The sequence below is a fragment of the Macrobrachium nipponense genome, chromosome 8, assembly GCF_015104395.2.
Source record: "Macrobrachium nipponense isolate FS-2020 chromosome 8, ASM1510439v2, whole genome shotgun sequence".
Lineage (NCBI taxonomy): Eukaryota > Metazoa > Arthropoda > Malacostraca > Decapoda > Palaemonidae > Macrobrachium > Macrobrachium nipponense.
In genome coordinates, this window is record NC_087203.1 from 46,722,003 (window position 1) to 46,744,835 (window position 22,833).

A 22,833-nucleotide genomic window follows, 5' to 3' on the forward strand; every position below is an offset into this window, starting at 1 on the left:
TCAGGTGTAGTTTTCAAAAATGGTTTAAGAATAATCAGTGGCCACTTTCTCAAATACAGTAAATATGTTCGTGTTAGTATTAACTTCCCCTAATCTTTTCTTAAATAAAGCTTTTTTTCATATATATATATATACACACACACATATATATATATATATATATATATATATATATATATATATATATATATATAAAGATAAATTCCACGAAGGAAAAATAAATGAAAGAGGTCTGCGAGATCTTTCGACTTTAAAAGTCCTTTACTGAGCAGATACTGACATAAATACGAGAAAAGACAATACAAGAAGGTTCGTATAACTGACGATAGGGATTATAAAGGGATTAGTACCTAGAATCTGACACACCTGGAAGATAAGAAACCTTCCCAAACAAGCATAAACAATGGGTGCAATTAAAGGTTTAAGACAATATCTCAGATACAATTTCCAGACAATTAAAGGATTATAGGTGACAGCTATTCGGAACTTAGTAAACAAAACCATATTCACCATACATGACAGACATACATTACAACAAAATTTTTTTAATAACTCTAAGGCAACTGATTTTATTTAAGTCCGTAATTATATCTTTGAGGTTCATTCTTAAACATGTTACAGATACAAGGGTCTAAATGAAAAAGGCCACGACTAACATTGAAATTACAATGAAAATTAAGTTGTATTAAAGCAGATTCTAAAAGATTTCGTGATAAGACATCTCTTGACCATGCAATTACTGAACTATCAATCCAATTAATTCGGTGGTTGTTTTCACTTCAATGAATGAATAATGCATTAGATTTTTGCCCAGTTTTTACAGAGTATTTATCACGTTCCTAACTTTCGTGATTCAGTTATACACACACACACACACACACACACACACACACATATATATATATATATATATATATATATATATATATATATATATATAAACAAGAAAACCATAATTCTTCTCTTGATTACTGAATCACCAGAGGAATTTTCTTCACTCGGCATTATCCTTCACCTGCATTTCTCGCGTAAAATTTGGAATTTTCAAAATAAAAAATTCTACAAACGAGTATAGTCAGTATACAGACTTGGTATGTACACACCTCCCACTGTTGCAGAGTTTGCAATTTTAATACTCAACTCCTTGATGCAATATTTGTTTTAAGTATGTGAAAAGTGACACCTGAGTGATTTAAATAAAAAATAAATTTCATTTCAGAATGTATCACTCGTGGGGAATTCCAGCTAGGTATGTTGCAAGCAATGGTTCCCTACGTACAATATTGACCTCGGTAATCGGTATTATTTTTACATACTGGCAATGATATTTACAAATTAAATACAAATTTCATAGATATTTAAAAACTCTGAATTATCTTTATGGCAGCTAATAACTAACATGCAGAAGAAAACTGTTTTCCGTTCGCGCCGAACCGTCACCTGAACCCTCCCCAGCTGAGACTTGTAAACAAACCACTTCAAAACTTGGACGGGAGAAGAATCTCGAGATAGTAGAAACCTACGTCTTATCATCTTATATTACGACGTGTGGGCAGTAATCAGACTAATGGTGAGATTAAGAGCAATTCATAGATATCAGTCTTGAAATAACTAACGAAGGAGAATCGTTAGGTTGTTATAAATTCGACAAAGTAAGTCGTAACCCTCGTTAGGCCTAGTTTTTTTTACACGTACCTACTAGACGTTTTTTTTTTTTTTTCGTAGGCGTAGATTTGATTATTTTCTGCTGTTGTTTTCATACTATATAAGCAATTTGTAATTCTAAGCCCTTATTCCGCGGTAAAGTAGACAATGCAGTTTATTTTACTTACTGAACAAGAATTTAATCGGACGACTGTAATTATAGCCCCCAGGGGCCAGTACTAAACACGGCGAAATACATTGGACGCCCTAATCCCTAATGGATGTCGTATTCGCGGTTATGTTTCTTGCAGGGTATTTCTAAAGAATAGCTACCTAGTTCCGCACGGACTGCATAGAACGTAACCGCAGATAGGACATCCACTAGGGGTTGGGGCGTCCAATGTATTTCGCCGTGTTTAGTACTGGCCCCTGGGGGTTAATTACAGTCGTCCGAATAATTATTACTTTAAATTCTTGTTGGCCACCGCGGATAGGTACCCTATAACTACCAAATAACGTAGGAAAACGTCAACTGCCATAGTCTACTTTACCGCGGAATAAGGGCTTAGAATTACCAACTAATTATCGTCTCTGCTGTAGTATTTTACATTGACACAGAAAGATATACCTAGACTAATATTGGTAGGCCATATTTGGCCTAAATTGATATTAGCCTAATAGGCCTAGTAAGCCTATGGTCACTTTTACCCTTTTGTTTCAAGTGGGCAAATGGATACTTAAGTATTTACGCTACATTATGTTCAAATATTGATACTTTTTAAAATATTTTTAGCATTCCAGTTGCTCAAGTTGACATTTTATCGTTTTCCCTCAGGCCTATATAGGCCTAGGCTAGGGTAAAATACAGAATGGCCACCTGGCCTCTACCGTAGCACGACCACCTTCCCAAAAAAGTACTTTTAACACGTCCTGTAACCTAGGATAGACATTAGTCAAGAGCCAGCAATGCCTTGAGACGTCTACTTTCCTCTTAAAGGAAGTTTTTTCTTCCAAATCTCTAATTAAGGCCGTAATTTCCAATTTCCAGGAAGATGGTCGCGCCATGGTAGAGGCCGGCCATTCGGTATTTTACTCTACTATATGTTTCAAATGTGGGGACCATTTGGGAACGACGGACACAGGTTCTGATGGTGAAAACATTATTATTTCTACCATTATTTCATGATTTCCATCATAATCAATCGGCAACGTTAATTACATGTTGAAACCTGATTCAGGTTGGAGTTAACATTTACCCGTAATGGATGGCAAATAACATTTTACAAAAAAATGGGCGCATAGGCTTAGTTGCTTAAAGGTAAACACTACCTGAAAAGTACTTGGTAGTCCTCTAATTTTGTTCACTATCCTTCATTGCAGTGGTAGGGTGTTGTTCCCCACTTGGCAACTACCCATTTGACACAATACTAAAAATAAACAAAAGACATTGTTATAGTAACACCAGCTGAAGAGTATATGGTAAAGATGAATGGAGAGACTTGCTTACCATTAAAGTGTTGGAGATGTATCTTTCAGTATGAAAATTATAATTTTAATATTGATATCAAATTTACCAGGTGTGAATTGTCTCAACACCACTATACAAGCAGTCCCCAGTTATCGGAACGGGTTCTTTTCTGACGGCATTATGATAACCGAAAATCGCCAATAACTAAAAATCCATGATTTTTTGGTTCTTATTGGTGTATAGGCATCTAATTAAACAGGAACTATTGTACTTCATTAGGGAGGGAAAAAATTAGCACAGAGAGAAGAACTGGATAGGCTTAGAACTTGAGTAGAACATTCAAATTTAAAAGAACTTTTACAGTCATTCCTGACAGAAGCTACATTTTATTCCCTAACAAATGTACATCTGGATAAGTTCCTAAGCTTTGTGAAAACTCAGTTGAAATCCATTTGTATGTATTCTAATGGGTATAGGTATATCATTATTTGTACTTGTCAAAATGTTTTATCTTCAAGATACCTTCAGACTCGGAACTTGACTATTATTTAAGTACATTTTTGTAAGATTTTTTATTTCCTAAAGAGTATATTTCTTTTCTCTCAAGTTCACAGACAGACTGTACTTGAAATCACTGTGATAATTATAATGCCATTTACAACATATATATTCATCTGAAGAGTTTGGTACCCAGAGGTTGGAGAACAGATTGAAGTCTCAAAAATTGAAATGGTTTGGATTTTTGATGAGAAGGGTTGAAAGTATTTGGTCAGAAAAACAGTTACATAAGGAAGCAGCAACATGAAAACCTGTAAGAATTCTAGGGAAACTACAGAAGAATGGATAGATTATGACCTAGGCTGGATAGTTGCTGTGGTAGAAAGAGCCCAGGACAGAGGAGAGATCTCATTGTTCACACGCGGAACAAACCTTCGGTCTTAATAGGATAATCTTCTAGCGCTAGCTGGAAACTGGTAAAAACAATCAAAGATTGTAAAACAAGTAATCTGTGGCATCTGGCAACTCATGCATATATGAGGCGGATGTTTCGTTATTGACCAAGCTCGGACCCTAGCGATATGCCAGTCTTTCCTTTTACCACAGAGCTCAAGTAAAAAATTTTATGATGGTGGTAAATTTTTAAAAGAAAAATGACATCTTTGTAAAAAGTATCATCAGCGTCTTTTAACATTTATATACCATTTACTGTCATATAGGGCAGTTGTATCAGATGATGGCCTGTATATGTAAATCGTACGTATCCTCACTGATTGGTTAAAGGATAATGTCTGTGTTTGTTTAGATACAAGCCATATGCTGCATTCATCCAAAATATCTTTCTGGGTTGACCTGTGTTCGCTGGTGAAAAGGATAATTTTGGAAAGGAAATCTCTAAATGGCAGATGACCTGTGAATAGTGGCTTACACACACCCTGAACTTTATACCCGACGCCCTTTGGGTGCTCGCGCGAGGGTAGTAACCCGTGCATACCAATGCTAGCTTTTTTCTCTGGTATATTTAGAAACTATTTATACTAGAAAAGTGGATAGCAGGTTCCTTTTCACCGGGCGACACAGGTCTCTCCCCAGAAATAGATTTTTCCTTCATCAAAATCCCTTTTATAGGTTTCAAGAGTCATGTCCATTACTTTTATAAGTATTTCTTAATTGAATTATTTTATTGCTGTGGCGGGATCACAAGCTGAAAAAGAAGCTGGCAAAATCCACCCCCCCCCCCCCCCCCACCCCCACATTAACCTAATCACTCTAGCTGCCAAATCCACCCCAGTCACACTTTCCTCTACACACTACAGCATACACGCAGGACAATTGACCTACACCTATACAAAACAAAACAAAAAAAACAAAACACAAAAAACAAAAAACTGAAAACACATGTACAGGCAGTCCCCGGGTTACGACGGGGGTTCCGTTCTTGAGACGCGTCATAAGCCAGAACATCGTCAAAAATCCTAAGAAAACCTTACTTTTAATGCTTTTCTTGGGCTTTTTGCAAATTGAAAAACTAGTAAACTGCATTCTTATGGCATTTTTCATCAAAAAAAACCTTCAAATATTGATTATTTTGCATTTTTGGTGTCATATTTTATCTCCCAGATGAGCGTTGTAGGCGTCGTAACCCTGGAAATAACGTCTATTGACAAGTGTCGTAACCTCGGAACGTCGTAAGCCGACACCGTCGTAACCCGGGGACTGCCTGTACTTATCAATCAATCCAGTTACTCCGGGCTACCCTGTGCTGTCCGCTGGTTGAGGTCACAGAAATACCAACAACAACACAAAAAATCACATATAACAACAAAACACAACAACACAACAAAAGACCACTGCACAAACAAACACGTACAGCACAGGCACAACAACTCTAAGCAAAAAAAAAAAAACACTAACTAAACAAAACAACAAAACAAAACACAAAACTCAACCAATTTCCAATGCCTTCAAATAACTGTCCGACACTACTAACTCTCACCAGCTCTCACCAAAGACTGACTAAAAACTCACCAAAAACACAGAACTCTAACAATCAACAGCACCAGCAGACAGCCCAGAACTACCAACAACCAATTCAGTCATTAACTATCCATACAGCAATTTACACAACCCCTCTCTCTCTCCTCTCCACCTCTCTCTCTCTCTCTCTCTCGTCCTCTCTCTCCCTCTCTCCCTCTCCTCTCTCTCCGGGTCTCTCTCTCTCTCCCTCTACTCCGGGCCTCTCTCTCTCTCTCTTCTCTCTCTCCAGGAGCTTGTCAAATGGAACTCCTTAACTCCTCCATATTACCACTTTTTAAAATTTTGTTAAACAGTACTGTACTGTAATTGATGTGAAAATTTCTTTTACAGGTTCTTCTATCCACAAGGTTAATCATGGCTAATCGATTCTTTGAAGGAGCAGCTCATGCAGCTGCTTATGCAAAATTTAGACCACAGCCTCCAACAAGTCTTATTGGGCGTATTGTTTCTTTCTTGAAAGAAGGGGTAAGTTAAACTAATTACTGCAAGGATTTTTATTAGTATGAATATGTATATAGTACTCTTGTCCATTATATTTATGTAAGTGATGATTGCAGTAATTGTTTTAACTTAATAGGATAGTTTGTACGGAAGAGTTTCTGAAGAGGTGTAACTATTGCTACAAATATTAATACTGTCTTAAGATGGGGTTGCCTAACCTCATATACATGGAAACTTGACATAAAAACATGGTGATGTTGGTGCATTTAATTTTACTACATTTCTATTTTATTTGCTACACCACTTCAAACTTAAACATGCCCAACTAATTCTTAATATTGCACATCACAAAAGTAGATATATGACTGTGCTTCTTGAATAGAATAAAGCTTTTCCAGAAGAGAGACATTCCATGAATAAAGAGAATTTAGAACAACAATATTAAGCATATCTGTATTGGCAGTTTAACTCTGAACCAAATTTCAACCAACAACATATGTCAAGTATTGGAAAGAAATTCCTGCACAGATTAGCCATTGATTCAATTTTTAAGAAAGTGCTATGCATAAGAACCCCCATAGGGGGGTAGTGCTGTCAGTAGACCTCGTGCAGTGCACTGTTACTTAAAGTTTTTTGCAGCATGCCTTTGGCCCCTAGCTGCAACTACTTCCATTCCTTTTTACTGTACCTCCTTTCGTATTGTCTTTCTTCATCTTACTTTCCACCCTCTCCTAACACTTAATTCATAGTGCAACTGTGAGGTTTTCCTGTTGTTGCACCCCTCAAATCTTTTACTGTCAATTTCCATTTCAGTGCTGAATGACCTCATAGGTCCTAGTGCTTGGCCTTTAGCCCAAATTCTATATTCAGTTCAGCTCAGGTAGGTCGAAGAACAAACCTTTCAGACCTGTGTTCTGGTTAAACTATTTGCCTGTAATAATATTCTCTAATGCCCATTTTGAGTGGAGACATACATTCTGTATTTTTCTACAATATTTTGAATTGGTTAAATTACTTCAAAATTGGTTTTAGTTGGTAGCAGTTATAATTACAAATTATTTAGATGGTTTTAGTAGGTAGCAGTTATAATTACAAATTATTTCTAAAAACAATTTTACAGTCATTGCAGTACTGATATTCAGTTTAGGTTTATTGACAATCTCCGCTCAAGCACAGCGGTTGTCCTCATTCTAATGTCATCAGTCTACATCACCAGCTTATGATCAGTGTGTAGTCTCATGTCCCTTATCATAAGTATTGGCATGAAATAGGTTCTTGTTCATCAGTATCAGTTCATTTTCTGTCCTTAGTATTACAGTGGGCCGCCCGTATTTGCGTTCTCCGGATTCGCGGACTCATGCATTCACGGATTTCTCTCTGGAACTTATCCCCCCATTATTCATGGGAAATTCGCCTATTCGCGGTATTTTTCAATGAAAAATCTCCACAAATTCCTGGTTTTTTTATCAATTTCAACATAAAATGCACTTTTTGTGATAAAGCTATTAAAAAAATAAATATAAACATTCTTGTGGGTTTTTCTTGAGTGTTAACTAACAAAATAGACCATTTTAAGCATTTTTATAGGGGTTCCAACTATTCTCAGGTTCTAACTATTCACGGGGGGATTCTGGTTTGCATCTCATGCAAACACAGGGGACCACTGTAGGACCAAATCATTCATAAACATCAACTCTGTATGTGGTGTTTGTTGGTATAGTATTGGTTCTCAAAGTTAGTGGCCCTCAGAGCTTGGCCTGTTACCCGTCGTCTGTTTGGTGCTCCGGAGTTCAGATTAGCTTACTTTTCATTGCGTGATACTTGCCTCAACTTCCAGGTGTATTGTTAGCATCTCCGTAACTGGATGATTGATTTTATTGCTCTTGCCTCATTTATAATAGCATCAGCATCCGTTTTCTGTTGTTGTTCCAGGGTTGTCTCCACTCTCCCAGATTGTGCAAACTCCTAGATTGTGCACTGTCTGCCTGAATTTTCATCTGGTCCATACGTATGTTCAGTGATGTCTGCTCCCTGACTTTTTTTTATCTTCCTACCATGTTTTGTCTTGCCACTCCCATTTCTGCCTTTACTCTGACTGACTGCTCCTGTTCCTTTCTCATCTCATGCCCAAATCATCATGATAACCGTAATATCTGTTAAGCTAACTCTCTTTGGAACATTATCTTTCAGAAGCTTCTTCATTTTTAATTCTGTCGTATGACCTTCCCATTGCTCTCCAGCAATTGTTTGCAATCTCAGCTTCTTTTTTATCTCACCTCTTCAGAGTTTCCTCCATTTTTGTGTAAGTTTCCATTCAGTTTGTCCATATTTGTGTATTTAATGGCTGGTTATCATATTTTATTTCATATGAATTCTTCTATACCTTCTATACAATGCACTTTGTCTCCATGTTTTCTCTGTTCATGTATGGGCAATATGTGAAGTGGAAGAAGTTTAATTTGCATGTCAGTGTTCTTTTATTCTTGATTCTATTGACAGTGAACATTTCTGGATTTGTAATAATTCAGCAATTTATGTTCTTTTTTTAGGATCTGATCACTGAAAGCAATATTTTTATGAAAATATATCATTTCTTTGACACAAATTTAATATATTTTCATGTTGCTGTAGTATTATTTACTTTGGTTTCATCTTATCTTGCTCAGTACTCGGGAACTTTGGATGTGGCTGCTGATGTAGGATGTGGCACAGGCCAGAGCACAGAAGTGTTGACTCCTTATTTTGAGAATGTTACAGGCCTTGACATATCAGCAGCACAAGTTTCTGAAGCCGCCAAGCTTTCTTTATCTAATCCAAAAATTTGTTTCAAGTAAGTTGCTGCCTCCATAGGAAGCACAGTAATTGATTTTATTTCCATGAATTTCAACTAACATTTATATAGTAGCACTAAGTTTTGAGCTGCATTTGAAAAAAATTTAAAGAAAATAGGAGGTTTGTACCTGCTTTATTTACCTATCTTGTTTTCTGCTGGTTTGGTGTTCACATCAGTGGTAGTGCAATTTGTTTGTTGGGAAGTATTTTAGTTGCTTTTCTTGTGCTTCACTGGAAAATTGGTATACAGGCAGCCTCGGGTTACGGCAGTCTTGGGTTATGGCGTTCCAACCTTATGGCACGTGGCTCATGAGGCTGTTAACCTGATTTTTCGGCACCATAACCCAGTTTTACAGTGCCATAAGCACTATTTATTTCCATCATTATTATTATGATGTTCCATTTACAGCGTTTTTTGGGTTATGTGGCGTCACCAGGAACAGAACCCCTGCCGTAAACCGGGGACTGCCTGTAGTTCTAACCTTGTTTTGTATTCTATTATACTGAGGAAGTGCCTGTTCTAGGGGCTTTATGTGAAACTGCATTATAGTGTTGACTGTAGTAACATGGATGATGGATGATGAAGGCATTATGAAACATTAAACAATTTCTTTTGAATAATCTAAATTAAAATCAGTCAGAAGACTGGTTGGGGGTTTTTGAAAGTTTTTTTACTGCCAAGGCTGTTTTTGCTTGCTAGATAGATGATGGACTAGTAAGCCAAAGAGTAAGGTTTTGGTCTTATTGGAGTCTTATATACAAAATTTTGCTTGATTTCTATTGCCAATTCATACTCATATGTGGTTATTACATTTACTTCTTATCTGCAGAAGCTGTTGTATTTCAGCACTTTATAAGTTTTCAGTGTTTACTTTTTGGTTGTGTGAATTTTGCCATCTCATTTTACTGTCTTTGTTCCCAGGCTAATTTAGTTAGTGTGTTGTTTATGTTAAACAAAGTTGTAAGTTCTTTTCATGAGATATGGAGATAGATATTATACAATTAGATTTGGATTGATGGGTGGTCAGTCGGGAGAAAAAGTATGTTTACATAGTTTTTGATATGTCCATTACATTTTGACACTGTCATCTTACCAGTTTATTGTTTAATTGGCTATAACAGTTGTGATTTGTGTCATTTTTAAGATAATTTTTGTGGATCTGGAGGATGTGCTATTATATCAGATCTTTTATTTCAAGGTGTTCCAAACATTTTTTCAGGGTTAGTGGTGCAGAAGCACTTCCTTTCAAAGAAAACAGTGTACAACTCGTAACAGCCAGCCAGGCATGCCATTGGTTTGATATGCCTGCCTTTTACAAAGAAGTTGATAGGATTCTTGTACCAGGTAAGAGCATCATTTTTTTAGATTTTTTTTTAATATTCCCTCTGAAAATTTTCTTCATCTAACTTGTTTTTGAAAATGTATTACTTTGATTATAGCATAAAGTTTAATTAGATATTATGGCATTACACATTTCATGAATGTGTATGTGGTATTATGTACTTTTAAGTGTTAATTCTTTACTTTAAATGATGGTTTTGAGAAAGCATTTCCTCATCATCATTAACAGTTTTATATGAGTCTTCTAAAATTTTAGAGGTCATACATTTGTCAACATATCTCTGAAATTGAATTTTAATTGTGAAGTGCTGGTTATTTAAAGGTAGGAACTATGTAGGATTGCCAGCTGTAAGATATGTTCAGCAGTTCAAGCAAAAATGCAGTGCATTATTACCCTAATAGGTACAGGCAGTCCCTGGGTTACGACGGGGGTTCCGTTCTTGAGATGTGTTGTAAGCCGAAAATTGTCGTAAGCTGGAACATCATCAAAAATCCTAAGAAAATCTTACTTTTAATGCTTTGGGTGCATTAAAATCTATATAAACTGGATTCTTATTGCATTTTTCATTAAAACACCTTCAAATATTGATTATTTTGCATTTTTGGAGTCATATTTCTTCTGTCAGATCAGCATTGTAAGTGCCGTAACCCTGGAACATGCATCGAAAACCTGGAAATAATTTCTGATAAATATAATTGAAAAGCGTTGTAACCTCGGAATGTTGTAAGCCGAACCCATCGTAAGCCAGGGACTGCATGTACTATTCTTCTTGATTTTTGATACATTTTATCTAGTATTTATCTATATTTATTTTTAATAAGTGGGATATCTTCTTTCTGTATTTCCCTTTACTTTCTCTTACTTCTTCCTAATGAACACCTTATTATTCTTAGGAAGCTTGAATTTCAAGTCAGTGGCCCCTGTGGGCTTGTTCCATATGAATAGGGTTCATCTATGAATGTAATATATAATAATAATGTCTAAAAAATGTTCTAGAGGAGGCTATGATGTAGGGTCCTTGTTACTTATTAGAAGGCAAGACCACCAAAGTTTCTATTAAGTTGCAATGTTGCTGTGGTACAGAATTTAAAGTGGCTTATTAGGACGTGAACTTTTCAAAAGACATTTTTGTTTTGTTCAGGTGGTGTTCTGGCCCTTTATGGTTACTTGTTCCCAAGACCTGTTCATAAGCATCATTCAGAAGAATTGTATGGACTTCTTGATCATGTAAGTTGTAATTCTTTCGTTATCTATGTGTAAACAGTTTTAAATGTTTTATGTAAAACACTTTAATATTTGCCATGGTGTTGTATAGTCACAAACTGCATTCCGAGGGTATGTTTTCATTTTATATATTCATAAGATTTTATCAAACCAAAAGCAGTAATACTCTGGTAGCTGAAACAAATTTTATACAGTCTACCCCCGGATTTCGGGGGGATGTGTAGTACTTCAGCCCCTAGCTAATATCTGCAAATACTTAAAACACCTCCAAAAATGCTGTGGGTAGTGTTCCCAGTGATAATAGGAAAATATTTCCATTAGGTGGCGTTGACGTTATTAACCCACATTGTAGTAGCCTTTTACGTTATTACTGTCATGTATTATAATGAACTTGGCTAAACAACATAGAGACTCTCTGTCCAAAATAAGGTTTGGATACTTTAAGGATGGTTATCAAGTGTTGTTTTACATATAATTAGTTTAATGAGGAAAAGTATGTAATGATTTGCACATTATGAAATGTTAAGTGGCTTCTATACTGAATGTTTGTAATTTTTAGTATTAATTAGCATTGCTAAAGGATGCTGTAATTGACATCAGTCACTTAGGGGTTGGGGCAAGGTAGGTAAATTATTCATGATTTTCATTTGGGTTTGTTTTCTCCTAATTTAGTTTTGACAAATTTTGGATGACAGTATTTTAAGAAGGTAAATTCTTAAGGTGATTTTTTCATATCCTTTGCAAGAAATAAAGGGTGATGATATGCATTCATTCTGTTTAATCAACCCTCCAGTGGGGTAAAGATTTTCTCATTGAAGTCCAGGACTTGAAACACAAAAAAAAAAACAAAATTGTAAATAACTTTGTATTTACTTCAAAGGTATATAAAGTAGAAACAGAAGGCTGCTGGGGAAGTGCCCGAAAAGATGTGGATGAAGCCTATTCGGATGATAGATTCGTCATCCCATATCCTGGTATTGTCAGGTTTGTTAACCAAGTGTTTGTTGATTCTCAGAGAGCTTTTGATGCTCAGAATTTTAATGAAAATTTTGCTTGTAGCTCTTTAGTAGTTTGAACTGTCTTGTGTTCAAAATATTTTCTGCCCAGTTTTGAAGATTACAGACACCACTCTGCTTACAGACGAGTTTAGGTCCAAGTGGCCGATTCTATATGGAACTGTTTTTAACTTGATTACTGTATACTCTTCATGCCTATTTATAAATACAGTATGATATAGTAAAATCAATACAGTACCATATGTTTTTTCATCCTAAAACACAGTACACTGTTCATACAGCACTGTTGTACAAATAGGCATGCAAAACAAAAGTTTGAACTTACAGGTGGCAAAGGGGAGCTCTGTGAACACAATTTTAATTTGCGATATTATTTGTCTGCATCTCTTGAATGTTCTTAAGAAGGATGGTGTCTGTGTACATAGAAATATAATTTAAGACTTCTTATCAAGACAATTTTCCTAGCAGGTAGTATAGAATGTCTAAAAAAAATCATTGTCTCTTAAACAGAACAGTTCAAATCTGTAGACATTATAAACAGTTTAATAATGATAGTTGAGCTAAATCATTCTGACAGTCTATACAAGATAAGACCACAAATTGATGTGCTGGTTCTTTTACTTTCAGGGATGAAACGCATTACGTAGATAAGATGATGTCAGTGTCGGATATAACTGGCTACCTTACTTCTTGGTCAGGTTTTCAGAATTTCAAGGAGAAAAATGGGGAACTAGCAGCTCAAAAAATACTTGATGATTTCCAAAATGGGTTAGTGACAGTTGACAGTAATTTAATTTGATTCCATACAAATATACAGTTTTCTGTAAATGCCTTACATAACCCCATTCTTTTTCAAATGACAGAGATTTTTATAGTCTTCCTTTCCAAAATTATCCATAATGCATTAGTATAATTTAGAATTCTAAGTGTTGGTGCTATCATATTTATTTAGAATGGGAGATGTAAGTTCCATCCTAAGTAGGAGGTAGTTAATATTTTTGTCATTTGCAAATACTGCAATAGAGATTTATCTTAAATTTTTGTAATTGTTTGATGTATTTTGAATGTTATTTTGCATAATGAATCTTTCCTGTCAATAAGTTCAAAAGATTGTTCATTCATTTACAATTTGATTCTGTTTTGGGATCCCAGGATAAGTTGTATTGAAAAGTTTTGTTCCTTTATACAGTACAAGTTAATTTGCTTTCATTGCTATTTGTGAGCAAAGAAGAAATATCCTTATTAACCACAAGTTTGTTCATGAAACTTACCTGTCAGATATATATATAGCTGTATTTTCCGAAGTCCGACAGAAATTAAAAAACTTACGACATACGTAGTGGGAGTCAGGTGGTTAGTACCCATTCCTGCCGCTGGGAGGCGGGTATCAGGAACCATTCCCATTTTCTATTCATAATTTTTCTGTCGCCAGTGTTGTAAACACAGTTTTCAGCACCTCCGTCTTGAATTTAGGAAACTTGGCTACTATAAGTACCCCTTTTTGATTTTTTGGTATCTTGACTTTTGGATCGGTGGCTAGGCACACGTTAATTGTGGATTTGATTGATTTTGGCTTGATTTCTCTTTAAATAAGATGTCTGGTTCTAGTTCGGCTAGCGCCAGGTTTTGTACCAAGAGTGATTGTCGAGGTAGGCTACTGAAAGCATCAGTAGACCCTCATACTTTGTGTAAGAGTTGCAGAGAGCATGATTGTATGTATGAAAGTCGCTGCAAGGAATGTGAGTGTCTTTCTGATTCTGGATGGAGAGCCTATGAGTCCTATCTTCGTAAGCTTGAACGGGATAGGTTAAGGAGGTCTTCCTCCAGGAGCGTTTCAGGTAAACGTCAGGAAGTTCATGTTTCTCCTACTAACCCTCCTTTAATCACTACTCCTAACCCTGTAGTGTTGCCTTCGGGCCCTGAAACAGTGTCTGTGGAGGGTAATACCCTTACGCTTATCTTAGAGTCGATTCGTAATTTAGAATCTAAAGTGCTCGCCTTAGAAGGCAAAAGTGAAGGTGCAAAGTGCAGTGACAGTGCTCCTTCGTTTGTGGAGGGTGCGTCAGATCGGCCCCATTTCGCCTCTAGGCCTAGACCGCTGCCGGACTCCCAGGTTTCAGGGAGAGGGCATGTCGAAAGCCGCAGGAGGGTTACGGGGAACGCCCACCGATCTGACGTGCCTTCGGCAGTATCTGTTGACGCTACCCAGACTGCCAAGGAGCGTGCGCGTGCACGTCTCCTGAAAGAGTGTTTCTCTTCTTCAGAGGCTTCCTCCCTGCACAAGGGGTGGAGCTCTCAGTCTGTTTCACGCCTGCTGAAAAGGAGCGTTGGTGATCGTGACGCTTCACGTCCAGTTTTTGCTCTCGAGCGGCGATCTTCGCCTGAGAGTATGTTCGCAGCCTTCCCGCCACAGAAGAAACGTAAGGAGTCATCGGATGATGACTTTGTTGAGCGCCCCAGTCGCTCCCGAGCGCGTTCAACGGCAGTTCCTGGGAGAAGGAAGAAGGCGTCCCCTCGCCCCTCGCCTTCTCACAGGATCAGCCCGTCACCTGACAAGGAATCCTCTCCTACTGAGAAGATCCTGCGCTCTTTGCAGCAACAACTTGCTGATGCTCTTTCTAAGAGAGGGACGCAACCACGTCCCAGGAGAAAGGATGACCGTCTTCCTGTGAAGAGATCTAGAAGGTCTCCCTCTCCCTCTCCTCACTCGTCTATCTCTCCACTTTCTTCGCCTGCTAGAGTTCGTGCGACTCCCCAGCGGCTCTCTAGAGGACGTGAAGAGGAATTTACTCGCTCTGCGCATGAAGCGGTATTACCCGCTCGTAAACTTGCAGTGCGAGAGCTCGATATTTGCGTGGACGCTTTGGTGCAAGTTCAGGATCTTGACGCTCGGTCAGAAGCCAAGCGAGCGCCAGTGGCATCTAAGAGTGCACCGGCGGAAGCAGAGCGCGCGCGAGATGTTAAGCGCGCTTTAGTGAACGTCATACGCACGCCAGTGGACGCCAAGCGTGCGCCAGCGGACGCCAGCAGCGCGCAAGTGGACGCCAATCCCGCGCTAGTAGCAGCCAGGCGTGCGCCAGTGGACGCCAGGTGTGCGCCAGCGACGCTCGGGTGGACGAGGATGTGGATTTTCGTCATCACCCACCTGTTTTTGATGAGACTTTGCAAGTTACTTCGGGTCTTAGAGAGACAACCGGAGTTTCTATTAAGGAGTCAGCTTTGCCTTCCACTTCACAGCAACGCTCCTCTTGGAAACTTAGACCAGATAGTCTTAGTTCAGCCTTACTTCCTCCGACTTCACCTGTGTCGGAAGCAGAGGTTAGCGACGCTTCGGTTGAAGTTGATGATGAGAAACCTTTGGCGGCAGTCTCTTCTGACTACCAGGTATTGACCCGCCTTCTTCAATCGGAGTTTGGAGATACGTTTCATCCGGAAGCTCCTCGCTCTCCTCCTTCGCAACTTTCTTCTTCCAAGCTCAACAAGGTCTCGGCATTTGTCAGAATGAAGAAGTCCCTTTCAACTAAGAGGGCTCTTCGTAAGGTCCATGACTGGATGGAGAAAAGGAAGTCTCAGGGAAAGACTTCTTTTGCCTTGCCACCTTCGAGACTTAGTGGGAAAGCTGGCATTTGGTATGAGACGGGAGAAGACGTAGGTATTAGACTTCCCTCGTCAGCTCAAGGAGACTTCGCAAGCATTGTGGATGCCTCGAGGAGGTCTCACCTGTCCTCTTCGAAAGTTTCCTGGTCTACTACGGAAATGGACCACCACCTTAAAGGCCTCTTTTGGACGTTAGAGGTCTTTAACTTTCTAGATTGGTGTCTGGGAGTTCTGGATGCCAAGTCTAGGGGTTCCGACTCGATTAGTCTGGGGGAGCTGTCCAGCGTAATGTCGTGTATGGACAAGGCCGTCAGAGATGGTTCGGAGGAGCTTACAGCTCACTTTTGCACAGGGCTCTTGAAGAAGAGATCCCTGTTTTGCAATTTTACAGCTAAATCTGTCTCCGTCACAAAAGGCAGATTTGCTCTTCGCTCCTTTTTCGGATCATCTCTTCCCCCAGGCTATGGTAAAAGACATTGCTACCAGTCTACAGGAGAAGGCCACGCAAGATCTCCTCGCACAATCTTCAAGGAGACCTGCGGTTCCTTCGTCCTCGGGAGTTTCGATTCTCAAGAAATCGAAGCCCTTTCGAGGTAGTTCTTCCTCGAGACCAGCCCCTCGAGGAAGAGGCACTTCCAGAGGCAGAGCCACTGCGCTTGCCAAGAACAAGAAGTGAAACAGAAGTCCTTCAGTCACCGGTTGGAGCCAGGCTTCAGCTTTTTGCGCAAGCCTGGGAAGAGAGAGGTGCGGACAAATGGTCCTTGGACATCTTAAAGAAGGGTTACCGGATCCCGTTCCTGAAACCACCCCCGCTGTCTACGACACCCAGGGACATGTCACCTTCTTATCGGGGAGAAAAGCAACAAGTGCTTTACGATCTGCTAGATCAGATGATCGTGAAACACGCCGTAGAACAGGTCTCCGACCTGAATTCCCCCGGATTTTACAACAGACTGTTCCTGGTGCCAAAGCAGTCGGGGGAATGGCGACCGGTACTCGATGTCAGCAACCTGAACCTCTTTGTCATCAAGCAGAGGTTCAAGATGGAGACACCTCAGTCAGTGATGGGAGCCTTAAGACCGGGGGATTGGATGGCTTCACTAGATCTCCAGGACGCGTATTTCCACGTCCCCATCCACCCCCAGTCCAGGAAATACCTGCGGTTTGTCCTGAAAGGAAAAGTGTTTCAATTCAGGGCTCTCTGCTTCGGACTCAGCACTGCTCCGATGGTATTCACCCTACACCCTACTGATGAAGAACATTGCGAAATGGCTTCATCTTTCCAAAGTCAGGATCTCTCTCTACCTGGACGACTGGCTCGTACGAGCCTCCTCGAAAGAACGGTGTCTGGAGGACCTGCACACGACCTTGTCGTTAATGAAGTCCCTGGGGCTTCTGGTGAACCTCGAGAAGTCACATCTGACCCCTTCTCAGTCTTTAGTCTATCTGGGGATTCAGATGGATTCAGTGGCTTTTCGGGCTTTTCCGTCCCAGGGGCGACAACTAGATTGCCTAAGCAAAGTGTCAACCTTTCTGGGGAAAGAATCATGCTCGGTGAGGGAATGGATGAGTCTGCTGGGGACCATTTCCTCACTGGAGAAGTTTGTTTCCCTAGGGAGGTTGCACCTCAGACCTCTTCAATTCTTCCTGTCGGACAATTGGAAGCACCAAAACAATTTGGAGTCGATTCTGGTGTTATCGGAAGAGGTCAAGGAACATCTAAGATGGTGGACCGACCCTTTGAAGCTCGCAGAGGGTCTTTCCCTCAAGCTTCAGAGCCCCGACCTAGTGTTGTTTTCCGACGCGTCTTCCGCGGGGTGGGGAGCAACACTGGGGGGGGAGGAAGTGTCAGGCACCTGGAGAGGGGAACAGGTGTCCTGGCACATAAACCTCAAGGAGCTGGCAGCAGTTCATCTGGCGCTCCAGTTCTTTCAGGACGAAGTCTCCGGCAATGTGGTGCAGATCAACTCGGACAACACCACAGCCCTGGCATACCTCAAGAAACAGGGAGGAACCCACTCTCGATCCCTGTTCTTCCTTGCAAAAGAGATCCTGTTATGGGCGAAGGCACACGACGTCTCTATCCTGACGAGATTCATATCAGGAGTAGAAAACGTCCGTGCAGATCTACTCAGTCGACAAGGTCAACTTCTGCCGACGGAGTGGACCCTTCATCAGGAAGTATGCCAGAGGTTGTGGAAGTTATGGGGATGTCCTCTCGTAGACATCTTCGCAACTTCCAGGACAACGAGACTCCCGCTGTACTGCTCACCAGTTCTAGACCCAGGAGCAGTAGCAGTAGACGCCCTTCTTTGGGACTGGACGGGACTAGACGTATATGCCTTTCCCCCGTTCAAGATCCTAGGGGAAGTAATAAGGAAATTCGCGGCATCAGAGGGAACGAGAATGACTCTCATCGCCCCCTTCTGGCCAGCGACCGACTGGTTCACAGAGGTCATGTCTTTTCTAGTAGACTTTCCGAGGACTCTGCCTCCAAGGATAGATCTACTCAAACAGCCCCACTTCGAGAGGTATCACAAAAACCTCCCCGCTCTGAGTCTGACTGCGTTCAGACTATCCAGAAGTTGGCCAGAGCGAGGGGTTTTTCAAGACCTGTGGCTAAAGCGATCGCAACGGCAAGGAGACCTTCTTTTTATTGCCGTATACCAATCCAAGTGGGCTGTTTTTTGGAGCTGGTGCAGGAAGAAAGGCATTTCCTCCACCTCTACCTCTGTGAGCCAGATCGCAGACTTCCTTCTCTACTTGAGGAATGAAGTTCGCTTAGCGGTGCCTACGATAAAAGGCTACAGAAGTGTGCTTTATGTAGTCTTTAGGCATAGAGGGCTGGACTTAGCCAATAACAGAGACCTTCATGATCTTCTGAAGTCTTTCGAGACTTCGAAGGTATCTCAACCAAGAGTTCCTTCTTGGAACTTAGACATTGTTCTAAAGTTTTTGATGTCCAGTGATTTTGAACCGCTCAACTTAGCTTCGCTTAGAAACCTTACAAGGAAGACACTTTTTCTAACTGCTCTGGTGACGGCGAAGAGAGTTAGTGAGATCCAGGCAATAAGCAAGCATGTTGGGTTTAAGAACTCTGATGCAGTTTGTTCTTTAAGCCCTATGTTCTTAGCAAAGAACAAAAATCCTTCCAACCCTTGGCCCAAGACATTTGAAATCAAGGGTTTGACAGAGATCGTGGGTAGTGAGCCAGAGAGAGTCCTGTGCCCTGTCAGGGCTCTCAAATTCTATTTAGACAGAACGAAGGACTGTAGAGGACCTTCGGGTAACTTGTGGTGCTCTGTTAAGAAGCCTGATCTTCCCATGTCAAAGAACGCGCTTTCTTTCTTCTTGAGAGACACCATTAAGGAAGCTCATTCCACATGTAGTGATAGTGACATGAAGCTTTTAAAAGTGAATGCCCACGAGGTGAGGGCTATTTCGACCTCGATAGCCTTTCACAGAAATATGGCACTCAGTGACATTTTGAGTGCCACATATTGGCGGAGCAACTCGGTGTTCGCTTCACACTACCTGCGGGAGGTGAAAGCGACATACGAACATTGCTCGTCGCTTGGACCATACGTCGCTGCAGACACTGTTTTGGGGCAGGAGGTAGCACTCATCCTTTCCTTTAGTGGTTAGGTGAGCTTTTAATTGTGTGTGTTTTTTGGTTGTGGGGTCAACCGCCCGAGGCGGATCTCCCTTCTTTAGTCTAGTTTAGTGGAATACCTTTGGTAGACTAGGCCAGGTGGTTTTTTACTTTGTTGCCCTCATTGTATGGTCAATGGTCTAGTCACATCGTGGTCATGCCCCCGTTGACAGATCATCTTGAGTGCACCAGCTTATAGGTCTCTACCTCTAATAGCACAAGCAAGACTTACGTGGCAGTAACCACGAAGCCAGCTATGCTAACAGGTAAGGAACCAAGATATCAATTATCTGCATGTATATGTTTCCTAAAATTCTATTCTGTCTCTTCCCACCACCAAAGGTGGGATTCAGCTATATATATATCTGACAGGTAAGTTTCATGAACAAAATGATATTGTAATGATACAATAAAGTTTGTTCATACTTACCTGGCAGATATATATAATTTTAGTACCCACCCACCTCCCCTCAGGAGACAGTGGAAATAAAATTATGAATAGAAAATGGGAATGGTTCCTGATACCTGCCTCCCAGCGGCGGGAATGGGTACTAACCACCTGACTCCCACTACGTGTGTCGTAAGTTTTTTAATTTCTGTCGGACTTCGGAAAATACAGCTATATATATATCTGCCAGGTAAGTATGAACAAACTTTATTGTATCATTACAATATCATGTTATCTGTAATATTCATTTGATATTCACAGCCTCTTGTATTCTTCTTACCACAAATAATTATTATCTGTTTGTATTATTTCAGGTTTATGAAGCTCCTAGACGTATCAACTGCTCCAGAAGACACCCAGGTTTGCATGCGTTTACAGTTTTTCCTTCTCATGGGCCGTAAGCCTAGTATGTGAACAGTTTTAGGTACTGAATGTTAGTTGTGGAGAATTGTAATAACTTTTTACTAATTGCACTTTGTACAATAGTCATAATTTGTATTATTTTATTGTGATAATTTATGGGTATACATATTGTTGGTAGTTTAGATGGTTTTATATAAATTGGATATGGAGAATTTCTTAGAGAAACGTATCTTTGTACACACTGAAGTCCTGTTGAACAGTGATTTAATAGGGTCACTAAACTAATTGCTAATAATATTGATCTACATTAGGAACGTTATTGTACAACACAGTGGTGGGGAGGGGGAGGGGAACTGAGATGGAAAAGATTATTCTTCTGTACACGTTCCTGATCATCATGACCTTGTGTCCAACATTCTTTACCATTCCTCTTTCTGAAACCCTACCAAGTAATACACCTACATTAGATTTCTTGACCCCTTGGAAATTCACACAACTCTTGTTTCCATAACCTCAACTTTCACCTGTCCCCTACTGGTTCCCTCCAAACAGTGGGAATGTTACATTGGTAGCTGAAACCCTGACCTCATGGCCTTGAATGTTTATGAGTTGTAACTTTCATGGTTCAGGCATATGTATACTCTTTTGCTGTAAATTTCCCTCCTTCCAACTAAGAGAGCTGGCTAATGAGTGATTCATGTTATCTCCTACTTTTACACTTCTTTTATTATGTGCCGTGAATCTTTGTACCACTCTACTTTTGAGCTGTAAATCTTTTCATATGTTCTAATCAAATTTCCAACCAAAAATATGTATTTTCCTTGACCAGTAAAGTTATCAGAACTTCTGGAATCAAAATTTCCCTCCTCTCATCTATCCTGATGTATCTATAGCTTGCTTTCGTAGTGGAAAAGCCACACTGTTCCTCCTTCGTTTTTTCACTAATTCTTCTATCAGAGATTCCAGTTGACTTGATCCTCCTACTCTACACCTTCCTAATCAGGAGTCTACTTCTGCTCTTCTGATACTTTAAACTTCTTTCTTTTGATCTTTTATCGTAAAGTCTCTTGCTGCCTTTATGGATAAGTTCCTTTTTTCTTTTCCCTTATTCACTGTTTTCTTTTGGTTATTATTAGAGGAGGACTTTAGGTTGCTTCTTCTTAGAAGGAAAATGTTGCCCAAAATTTTTGTTTTTGTTGTAGAAAACATTGTATTTAATAATAGTTAAGATTAAACTATGTTGTTTTTCATGATGTATACACTTTATTTGGTTGCTGTTATTTATGTAATACTTTATTATGCTGTGGTAAAGTGTACTACTAATAATAGAAACATATTTTGAATGCGTCTTACCTACTGATCAAGATAGTTTATATCTCTGTGCCGATAGGCAAGGAGATGTAAGCTATCTTGAACAGTAGGTAAGTATCCAAATGATAAATTTATCATGAAAATGTATATTATTGCAAAAGATTACTTGAGGTATTTTCTAATTTCAATGTTATGTAGACTATAGTAATAGTTACAGACACAACTCTACTTACAAACATTCAGAGATGTAAACAACGGGATCACAAACTTATTTTGTACATACAGTATTATATGTACAGTGTAACATACAGTATTGCATTGATTTTATATCATACTGTACTTAGTCATGAAGATGCAAATAATTCAACATACAAGCAGCCATCTGCAATGTAACTCATTTGTAAGACAGTGGTGTCTGTATATGTCTTGCTGTAGAAGTACTCATATGCACACACACTTTTATTTTTGTAGGATCCTTGGTTTCTGATTTCCATTCTCGTAAGTGACTCTTACTCTTTGAAATATGTTGTACATGCAGGGTGTAATGAACCTGTAAATAACCTTAGGAGTATCAGGTAACGGTAGGTGCTTATATGAAAGTAGAATTAATTTTAGAGGGTTGTATATGTTGTTAATAAAGTTATACTGTATTTTTATATTAAATACTAACTCTATATGAATTGTCTTTTTATTCTGACACAAGGATCTCGGCCATCTTAGAACACTGTATGCATGGTATAGAGTGTATTTATTTAATTATTTTACTACTTAATATTTAGGTACTGGTAATTATTGAGATTATAAAATGGACAGACAATAGCAGGCATACTTAACCTCTGGCTTGCAACACAATTTATGTATTTAGTCTTTTGTGAAGAATCGAGTGAAATCAAAATTTAGTCTTTTAAAGGGCTGGAAGTCTATTTGTATTTGCTTATGAACTAAAGATCAATGAAAAT

The 22,833-nt window shown here is 39.4% G+C and overlaps 1 protein-coding gene across 2 annotated transcripts; it reads left to right on the forward strand.

Moving 5' to 3' along the window:
- The first annotated feature begins 1,432 nt into the window (after window positions 1-1,432).
- On the forward strand, window positions 1,433-22,554 carry LOC135222750 (putative methyltransferase DDB_G0268948). Of its 2 annotated transcripts, none has more exons than XM_064260998.1 (8): window positions 1,433-1,570; window positions 5,978-6,112; window positions 8,755-8,918; window positions 10,141-10,265; window positions 11,405-11,490; window positions 12,368-12,471; window positions 13,131-13,271; window positions 20,515-22,554. In XM_064260998.1, the coding sequence occupies exons 1-8, from the start codon at window positions 1,568-1,570 to the stop codon at window positions 20,612-20,614; spliced, it is 858 nt and encodes a 285-aa protein (XP_064117068.1). In that variant the 5' UTR covers window positions 1,433-1,567; the 3' UTR covers window positions 20,615-22,554. The 2 variants fall into 2 exon arrangements, with proteins under 2 accessions (XP_064117068.1, XP_064117069.1); XM_064260999.1 differs by having other exon boundaries at window positions 1,497-1,652.
- The last annotated feature ends 279 nt before the right edge of the window (window positions 22,555-22,833 follow it).

What these genes read in the sequence shown, in the direction of transcription:
- LOC135222750 (XM_064260998.1), top strand. An exon ending in AATCCAAAAATTTGTTTCAA is followed by an intron (nt 8,919 to 10,140) that starts GTAAGTTGCTGC and finishes ACATTTTTTCAG; the next exon opens with GGTTAGTGGTGCAGAAGCAC. An exon ending in CTTGATGATTTCCAAAATGG is followed by an intron (nt 13,272 to 20,514) that starts GTTAGTGACAGT and finishes GTATTATTTCAG; the next exon opens with GTTTATGAAGCTCCTAGACG.